At 36.3% G+C, this 10,633-nt stretch overlaps 1 protein-coding gene across 1 annotated transcript in view; it reads left to right on the forward strand.

Moving 5' to 3' along the window:
- Window positions 1-7,297, forward strand: part of LOC148022184 (uncharacterized) — a 30,303-nt gene extending 23,006 nt beyond the window's left edge. The window contains exons 4-6 of the mRNA XM_087696811.1: window positions 6,650-6,737; window positions 6,831-6,932; window positions 7,058-7,297. Coding sequence (XP_087552937.1) covers window positions 6,650-6,737; window positions 6,831-6,932; window positions 7,058-7,297 — 430 coding nt within the window. The remainder of the gene's footprint in view (window positions 1-6,649; window positions 6,738-6,830; window positions 6,933-7,057) is intronic.
- The last annotated feature ends 3,336 nt before the right edge of the window (window positions 7,298-10,633 follow it).

A 10,633-nucleotide genomic window follows, 5' to 3' on the forward strand; every position in this document is an offset into this window, starting at 1 on the left:
GCAAGGACAGGTACACAATTGCATACTTCCGAAACCATTTGTGGTTAGGACTATCAGACAGAGAGTTAATAACAAAGTGATGGAGATTCTAGGTGAGCCTTTTCATATCAAGGCTAGCTTCAAGGGCAAGAAAAAGGAGGTTACATTCAATGAGTTTAACAATATTTTCCTTGACTTGCCCACCCTACAATGCTTAATGATCAAATTTTATGACTTGTCAGTAGCTGAGGCACAGGGAGTGGCTAGATTTGTGATTAAACTTGATGAAAGTGAGATTCTGAAATGTAAAAAATTGGAGAGAATCTCTATCACCTTGATGAATAGAGCACTTTCGTCAAGTCATTGCAATCACTCAACATCATTTAGTGTTCAATCTGAATATAACATCTGGTGGCTAGGAGCATTTGAGGTAGATACTGAGAATTTTGATATACTATATTGGGTTTTTCATCAAACATCAATACCTAATGTTATTCAAAGGCAACAAGCAGGAGAAGAGCTATTTGTTGAAGGATTAGGGAACTACAGGATTGAGTGGCACATAGCTGGTGACCTAAAGACACTCAAATGTATGTATAATGTATCAAAAGGAGCTAACTCGAGATCTCCTTGCTTATACTGCATGTCACCAGCTGTAGAGTTAAACTCAAGCAATTGGAATAGAGCTCCCTCTAGGCACAATAAGGATCCACAGTTTAAACCAGTCTTGGACATTCCTTTAGTGAATGCCCATATTTGTACACTTCATGCACTTTGCAGGATAATCGAAAAGCTTGTTCATCTCTATATAGGATTTGCATGGAAGTTGAAGCCATTATCAACTAGAACAGATGCTATAACAAAGGTTGAAAAAGTTCTCTCTGCAATTGGTTTGCATGGTGGCAATGTTGTTATTGAACCAGATCTTCAGAAGTCTAAGGATGGTAATTGTGTCCCAAAAAAACCATCTATTGGTGGAGTGAAGGCTAGAAGGTTTCTAGGCTTTCATGGGAGACTTGGCAAGATAAACTCGAGAAATGGTGGCTCAACTATTAAATTTAATCAGTGGAAATCCCTACATAATGCAATTAAGGATCACACTGATAATGGACAAGCTCGAAATAGAAAAGCTAAAGTTTGGGAAACACTAGACAAAGTGTTTTTTTATTGTGATAAGACTGAATGGAATGACGATGATCTCAAAGACTTTAAAAACCAATTGAACCTTTTCAAAAAGGCGATGACAGAAGCTTGGGGTGATCAACACTTTACTCACTATATGGTAAGAAGTTTGTATATGTTTGTTTCTTCATTGTCGAACTCATATAATGTTTTTTAATAACTTTCCTTATTTGTTGACTATGCAGCATATTCTATACAACCATGCTCCATACTTTATTAAACAATATGGATCTCTATCTATCTGGTCAACCCAAGGTATGGAAAAATCACATTATCAAGCAAGAACAAAATATTTCAGACATACAAGACATGGAGGTGGAAGACACAAAGCCAACAGTTTATTAGAGGTCTTTCAATGGTTCTATCGACAAATTTGGCATAAATTCAAGCTTAAAGATACAACCACATCAAGCAATACATCATCTTTAGCAAGGACTATACAAATTGTTACCCAAAGAAGAAAAGATAGATATTTAAATTCTTGCGCAAAGCAAAGATTTACAGAATGGTTACAAACCAAACAAAGAGTTGGGAAAAGATGGGTTTCAAGAAACCCTTAATCTTTGGCATCTTCTAGTCTGATTGTGTTGCAGAAGAGTCCTTAGTTTCAGGCACCTCGACAGGGCCTTCAGTGGAGTCCTTGGTTTCAGGTAGCTCGACAGGGCCTCTAGAGGAATCTTTTGTTTCATCCCACTCAATAAGACCTCTGTATTTCAAAAACTCTTGTTTCCGATAGCCTGGAAGAAGCTTCAAATTCTTACTATCTCCTACATAAGAGAGCAAATAGGAGCCAAGAACTCCAAAATATCCAGCTCTAGATCCACTGTATCCAGGCATAAAGCCAAAAACTCTTATGGCTTCTTCCTTCTCCACCAAAATGATCTTGTCCAAACCTCTGCTGAAAACTTGAGATCCAATAACCTTTGAGATAGCTCTCAAAGCCATCATTGGTAGACTTGGAGAGCTTGACAATCTACTATGATATATTACAATTGTTTGATTGTTTAAGTTTCCAATATAATGGCCAAGGCTTTGATTTTTTCCAAGCTTCATTGGCCTAGAGCCCTTGGCCCTTCCAAGAAAGTTGTCCAGATCTTCAATCTCAATCTATAGAACAAACCACAACAGTACAAGATATAAGATATTTATCTATAATGCATAATAAAGTCTAACATAAACTCAATGGGTAACTTCGAATTATATTTCATACCTTAGGGTATTCATCTTCTTCAAGAAGACTATCATCATAAAGATTTATTGAACTCTTGGGCTTCTCATCTGATGGAGACTTCAATCTCTCTTCATACCCTACATCATCAATATGAAGTTTCTTCTGGACCTGCAAGAACTCTTCTTCTGTAGGTAGCCCCCCCTTTTCGTATTCTATGATCTGATTAATACATGTATGTAAGGCTATGGAGCTATCTTGGAAATTCTCTCCCTCAACATCAAGACTTGCTAGTGGTTCTTGTTCATAACCTATAAAATTCATGTCATTTTTGCCCCAACCTGCAAGGATTGCTAAGCAATAATCTTCTCTAAGATCAAAAAGATGTTGAATATCATTTAGCAACACATATCTCTTCTTGTTGATAAGATAAGTGGGAAATGTTGGAACACAGGCAAGAGGACCTTCTTCATTAACCTGTGCACTTGGCTCAATCTCCTTTTCTTCCACCATTGTGATATTGTCACTCTTGAATAAACCTACATCAAAACCTTGGACAAGTTGATTCTCAACATCTTCTTGGAACATCTCCTCCTTCTCTTCGACCTCCTTATCCATACTTGCAATATCCTCTAGCTTTCTCTGTTGGTCTATATCTGGAGAAGAATTTTCCATGTACTGAAGATACACAATAAATCCAACGTCCTTGTGGATTAGAAGGCATTGGTGTTGGTACCTGTGGAAAGGGCAACATGTTTCTTTCTTTCTGAATTCCTCATCAATGAGGTTGAACCTGCCGAGCAAAGTTGACCTGGATGTATTGGTGGCTCCCATGACATCACTATAATGAACAAATCCATTGACTTCCAAACCTTGCACATGTCTATCATAAAAACATCTGTACTCCTTAAGTTTATCATCAAGATCCTCCAGTAACTCCTTCAAATCAAAAGGAGCATTGAAAATTTCCCTGATATAGCAAAACTTGGAAGAATTTCCAGTGATGTGTAAAAGATCAAAGAGCCTATCATCAGATGTCTCAATTATCTCCTCCTCATCCATTCCTTCCAGAGATAGCTTCCTCTTTGTCATTTTGACCAGAAAAAAATTTATCCCTGAAAAAAAAGCAGAAAAGAACCAATATCCAATAAAACAAGATGATATCATGGAAAGAGGCCCCAACATTGATTTTCCAAGACAAAAAAATCAAAACAGGAGAATTTTTTTAGTTGACCAGTGAAACGCGAAAATTAAAGTGTGAAAGGAAAATGCCTGTGAAGGAATCGCGTTTCATCGGACACTAGCTTGAAGACAAAAATTATTCTAAAATGTGGCCGGTGAAACGCGATACTAAGCAAAATATTATCAACACATACATTTTCTCGCGTTTTACTTGTTAAAAATTGTAAATGAAGAAAGGAAACATGAACAATAAATAAATTCTATGGAAACACACAAATTGATGATATAATCATTTTTGGAAAAGCTTCGCTGCTTTTGAAAGATAGAAAGCACATAACATCTTTAATTGTTTAAGTGTTATAAAACATTCTTTCTATATTAATCAAATTTATTTTGTTAAAATGCTTGTAATAAAAAAAATTCTTACCTATCAAAGATTGTTGAACTGCTCTCCACACAGGATGCAAGGACCTTGAAGGGAAGTCGAGACGAAATTTTGGCAGAGAAGAAGACAATGTCGGAGAAATGGGTTTGAAATGCTTTTATATCGACCGTTAAGCATGTGGTGATAGTTCCAACGAAAAAGTTTGTGTAATAATGGAAAAATACGTGTACACGTGTCTGACTTAACACAGCGTAATAAACTCCTTAGAAGACGTGCGCATTCTCTTTTTCCAAAAATACGTTACACGTGTGTTAAATAACCCTTTTCCAAGTAAATAAAAAATTTCGATAAGCGAGAGTACGTCACACGTGTGTTATTAACACTTTGCGAAGAACGTTGAGTCCATGCAAATTCACCGCCTTCAGCTTTCATCGCATTTCATCGCTACTCCATCTTTGTTTTTGGTGTTCCTTCCAGTCTGCAGCATTTCCTTCCAATCTCCAAGCATTTCACTATTTCTCCAACAAAGCAAACCTTCAAGCATATTGTCATCGTTAGGCTGAGATTGTGAAGAACAAGCTGAAAAGAAGGTATGGTTTCTGCATCTTGCTTTTCAATAACAAGCTCCATTCAATGCATTGTTTTAATATTTTTCCTTAATCCTTTATGTTATTATTAGCTCATGACCACTACAAAAGAATTTTTTCCACAGTGAAAGCATTCCTTAATATTGTTGATATTTAAGGAAATCTTACTGTGATCTGCATGAGCTATCTGAAATCCATGCTGCTGTTAATAATTACTTATCTGAGCATTCCATGCTCTCGGTGCCTGTTTCTTTCCTCCCTATGGATATTTTAAGTAATCTTAAAAGATTTCCTTGGATCAAAGCTCTTTTTTCTTGGTTTTGTCAATTTTTATGCTATTCATGAGCTGTCCGGTGAAACGCGAAAATAAGGTGCTTCAAGCAGGTTTCCTGGCTTAAATTCGCGTTTCACTGGACACAATGGACAACAAGTCTGGTGAAACGAGAAAAGAAGCAGCTGCAAGGAGGCGCCTTGCTTGACACTCGCGTTTCACATTGTCAATTTTTATGCTATTCATGAGCTGTCCGGTGAAACGCGAAAATAAGGTACTTCAAGCAGGTTCCCTGGCTTAAATTTTCGTTTCACTGGCTACAATGGACAACAAGTCCAGTGAAACGCGAAAAGAAGCAGCTGCAAGGAGGCGCCTTGCTTGACACTCGCGTTTCACTAGACAGCTTGAGAAAAATTCAGCTGATACGGGAAAACGCCATGCAGCATAGATAACTCTTGTCTGGGACTCGCGTTTTGCTTTACATGCTGGAGAAGAAGTAACATATGTTTTTTTGGCAGATGGCTAGGACTAAGTCAACAGCAAGAAAAGGGAAGATTGATCCGAGAGATTTAGCATCAAAGATTCATCAGTCTTCAAAGCCTCAGAGGCTCTCTAGAAAGTCAAAGCCAAGGAGAAGGTTTTCTCAAAATGTCAGGTGTCTAAGGGAGATTAGGAAGGCAGTAAATGCTCTTGACAATGCAATTCCAAAGTTATCTTTTCAGAGGCTTGTCAGGGAAATTTGTGACAGATATAGTTTGGATAGTTTCAGATGGACAAGAACAGCTCTTAATTGTATACAAGAAGCCACAGAGGATTTTCTAATTGAGTTTTTCCAAGATGCCTACATTTGTGCTGCTCATGCTCATAGGCTCACACTCATGGACAAGGACATGGTAATTCTTAGGAGGCTAAGGTATAGATTTTCAAAGGTCCTTGAGCCAATTCCCCTCACTGATATGAAGACATTTAATATCCTTAATGTGCCCCCAGCTAGAAGAAAGAAAGATGATTCTGGTGTCAGGGTTGAGGATGTCACCCATGAGAAGGATACAAGGGTCACCCATGAGAAGGATACAAGGCAACATGAAAAAGAGGAGAAGGCTAAAGAGGAACAAGCAGATAAATGGAGAGAGTATAGGAAGCAAAGGGTTGAAGAAAGGGAAATAGAGCAACTAGAGTCCTTTGAAAATGAGCTAGCCACCCTTCTTGAAGCAACTAATCCAAAAGGATTCAGTGTGTTTTGTTTCTTACCTGGTGACTTAGGCAAAAGAACTGAGGTTCTCTCCTTTGATGCTGGATGTGTTCAGATTCTTAAGGATAAAAGAAGAGAAGTAAATGACACTCTTATTCTTGCTGGCCTAAGGTATGTCCATCCATAATTACTTATACTTTTTGATATTTTTTTAGCAATAAGATTTTTCTTGTTTATACTCACTATTTCTATGCCTTTTCTAGGTGTATAATGCATGAGTTTCCTTTGGATATACAACAAAAAATTGAGGTTTTTGATCCATCTGTCTCATTCTTTATGAGGAATGAGCTTGATGCAAGTTTTATTGAGCACTGGCTCAATTTGATTGACTTCCATACTTTGGAGCTGCTTATAATTCCATATAATGAAAAGTAAGTGATTCAATATAATGAAAAGTAAGTGATTCAATATTCTATTAGAGTTTTTGAGATTTTATCCTACTAATTTGTTGAGATATGATTGCTTTTAGTTCTCATTGGAGCTTGATTGCAATAGACCTTGTGGATAAGCAATGCTTTTTAATCAACTCTATGAAAGGAAGCCATGGAAATGCTAAATTGTAAGTTATATTATCCAAGGGCTCCTTGATATTTCAATTCTTTTTTTTGTAAGTACTCTAAATTTCAACATATTTTATATACAGAGGTGCCAAAAGATTAATTGAAGAGCTAGAGAAAAGACCTCCTATGCCATCTGATTTGCTTGCAACAATGCAATATAGACAAGTTGCGGTAAGTTATTCATTAAAATAATTGAAACATGAGTTTATTCTATGAACTACCATTCGTCCTCTTTATAGTTTTACTTTGTGTTGGTGGTTGCAGTGTCCCCATCAGGATGATAGCCATTCTTGTGGCTGGAGGGTGATTGCAAATGCTAGAAGAATGGTTAACTTTGTTTATCTTAATGATGATAAACATGTAAAGGTAATATGAAAGATGCTAAACTTTAAGATAGATATTAATTGCAAATAGTCCATTGATGATAAAAATATAGTCTATTGTAAGAACAATAATGAACTAAAACTCTTTTTTCTATAAATGTGTGACAGTTTTCGAAGGATTGCTATACATCTGAGCATATTTGGTACATCAGAGCAAAGCTCTTGAAGTATATGATGGTCAATTGTATACAACCAACAACAGAGATTGGTGGGGATTTGCACCATGAAGGAGATGCGGTGCCTATAACCACGGAAGGCAAATCCATAGCTTCAACACCTTCTATACCCAAGACATCAAAGCAAGGCAAAAGGACTCCTAGAAAGGATAGTTCTCCAAAAAAGAAATAGCTTTGCCATATCGCCTTGTAGGCCTTCATATATAGAAATTTGCCCTTCAGCCCTTGTATATCTCATAGAGATGGCAGATAGACATCTGCTACAAATTTTGTACATGTATTTTATATTGATAGTAAAGATATCTTTTCTTGAATGTCATTGCAGTGTATTTTATTTTCTCTCCTTTTCGATATCTGTAAAAAATAAATTACAAATGTTTGTTAGTTAGAAAGTGAGATCTTGATATACATCTAAGTAGATATAATATGATGTGAAAACTTACTCGTTTCTTGTCAAGTTGGAATACAAAGGAGCATGGTAGTTCAATGTCTTCATTTTGTAAATCCATCCTCACTTGATGTAGCGTACATGATTTTCTTATCTTTAAGATTGCAATAATATCCTCGTTGAACCAAATATCAAGATCCACAATAGGATCCTTGCTGAAGTCATTAAGATTCTGGTCTAAAGCAACTAGACTACTACCAACAAAATGCCATCGACTATAGTAAAAGCTAAGGATAAAATTTTGAGTAGCAATCATATATTTACAAGCTATAGAGTCTTGATCTATCTTACATATAATTTTTCCTTCTGTCCTTGTATCCCATCCTTCATCAACAAATTGTATGATATGATCATATGTTAGTCTCTTCACTGAAAGCATGGTTTTTGTTATTCTTATCTCCATATTAGAGAAGAAATCAATAAATATATTAATAGGCATAAATAAAGTAACTTTGCTTAGCCTACTTGAGATATTAGATTTTAGTGCTTTCTGGATCTCAGAAAATATCTTACATCTATAGCCCTCACTAGTAGCTGGACTTGGCAAAGGCCACTCAAAGCTTGAAAAATCTGGCAAAGGAAGGAGTTTTATTGATCCCCATTGGCAACACCGCATAGGAATAACATAAGAATGGTCATAAAAGAATATTCCATTCTCTGCAAGCTCTGTCTTCTTTCTACCTCTATACATTTCTTCTCCAATTGAACCATGTATAACATCAATAACATCAATAATAGATTCCACTGGTTGCCATTCCTCAAGATTAGAGGGATAGACATCTACAAGACAAACAAATATTATAATGGAAAAACCTAAACCATATTTAAGAAAGGAAAAACTTTAAGAATCAAATTCTTACAATTTGGTCTATGCATTGGAAGCTTTGAAGATCCAGGTTTCAAACACAGCTCTCTATGCATGAACACATGTTGCACTAGTACCTCTTTGATACTATTCTTATTTGCTCCAAGCTTAAAATCTCGGATTCTGCCCTTCCAAGCAGAGATAAACGAGCTCTCATGTCTTTGCCTTTTTCCACGTTTTGCTTGTTGCATGGTGATCCAACTACCTTTGCTAATGATAGTAGGAATCCATCTTCCATCAGTTTGGAATGAGTTAAACACTGATATGGATGTGATTTGGGAGCTTGGACGCCTTGTTGAAGGTCGAATTTCTGTATCCATGGTAGAAGAGAGAGATACATGCACACACACACACTCACACACACACACACACACACACACACACACACACACACACACACACACACACAGAGAGGACTAGGCTATCATAACGGAGGGAAAAACAATAGAGGAATAAAAGAAAGGAGGGAAAAAACTGAGCGCCATGCTTTTCACCAATTTGAATTTCGATTACATCAGTCATTATCATTAATCTAGAAACATCATTAAATAAAAGTAGCCGAGACTCTATGCCATTAATGCAAAATATGTCATAATCACGAATATAAGAGACTAAAAATACATAATAAAAATACAAATTCGTAATATTATCATATTTATATATTTTTGTAAAATGATTTTTTAATTTTTTTTAATTAGAAGTTCCGTTACGGAGGCTTTGCTCTTATTGGTCTAGAGCACTCTCTCTCCACATCCTAAAAGGCATTTTCGAGACCTCAAAACTCCCCTAATGCCTTGTGTGAGCGCTCTACAAAGCATGTATTTTATATATTATTCTTCTTCAAGCCTAAAAAAATAGCCCAATTTACAGTTAGCACGCTTTAGCTTTTGTATTTGCTTTTGTGCCACTAAAGAGTTAAAGCTATTGGGCGCCCAAGAAGTCAGGCGGTACCCAAATACAATGTCCAATACAAATATTTAAATCGTCCATCCATGCATATACAAAAATAATAAATAAATATCAAGCGCTTTAGTAAATAAGCACGACAAAATATAGGCACCATGTCTAAGATACACGCCCATCAAAATTTTATGATAATTTGAATACATACTATCCTCCAATGCTTCCCAATGCCACCGTTGCTTGCTCTACACATCAACTGAAGCATTCACAATTGTTAGAAAAATAATACAATTAAACCGACAAAAGTGAATACCTAGCAGTCTTCAGCTACAAAAATAAATTGGTTAGAATTCAATCCTAATATTAATTTATTACGAGTGTGCACTCTAAACTCATAAATATTTATTTATTTAAATATTTATTTTACGAAATCACCCGCTATGGAATCACCCACTTACACATTAAATTAACAAAACGCCCGAAAAGGATAGGCGTCCCCATCAACTTTTCGCACAAAGAATCCACCTTGTGTATGAGCCCCGGTAATAAAATTTTACGGAATCCACTGCAAAACCTCACGGAATCCACCGTGGAATATGCCTCTTGGCATCATACCCCCAGGGTGGGATAGCAATTGTCCTCAATTGCTATTAGCTCAATGTGGAGCTAACAGTGTGGGGAAAGCACTTAGGTCTCTAGCGTGCATCCATTGGGCCTCTTCAACAGGATGATTTTTAAACTTGACCAAATATCTAGAATATCTACGGCCAGTTCTAGTGGTCATAAAGTCAGTATCTATAATAGTTTCAGGCTCAAGGATTTCAGTTTCGTCGTCTAGCAAAGGAGGGTTTTCATAGACAGGGTGTACAGGTAGTTGTTCTCTAAAGGGTCGTAATAAACTGATATGGAAGGTGTTGTGGATTTTCCAATGTTGTGGTAATTCTAGTTTAAATGCATTGTCATTGATTTTGTGTATGATCTTGAATGGGCCATAAAATCTAGATGCTAATTTGACAATGGGGTGTTTGTCTACACTTTGTAATCTCCATTTTTCAATTCGTAACCAAACATAATCATCAACTTTAAAATTTATAGTCTGTCTTTTCTTATTTGCTTGTTTTGTGTATGATTGCTGGGCTTTGGCAATCATATCTTTAATTTATCAAAAATAGTAGCATGCATGTTAGCAATATCATCAGTAGTTTGAATTTGTTTGATAATGATATAACAGGTGTAGGCAATCGATATCCATAAATAATTTCAAATGGTGCTTTCTTTGTAGCTGTATGTGG

The sequence above is a fragment of the Lygodium microphyllum genome, chromosome 17, assembly GCF_053477565.2.
Source record: "Lygodium microphyllum isolate KBCC chromosome 17, Lygodium_microphyllum_v1.1.10, whole genome shotgun sequence".
NCBI lineage: Eukaryota > Viridiplantae > Streptophyta > Polypodiopsida > Schizaeales > Lygodiaceae > Lygodium > Lygodium microphyllum.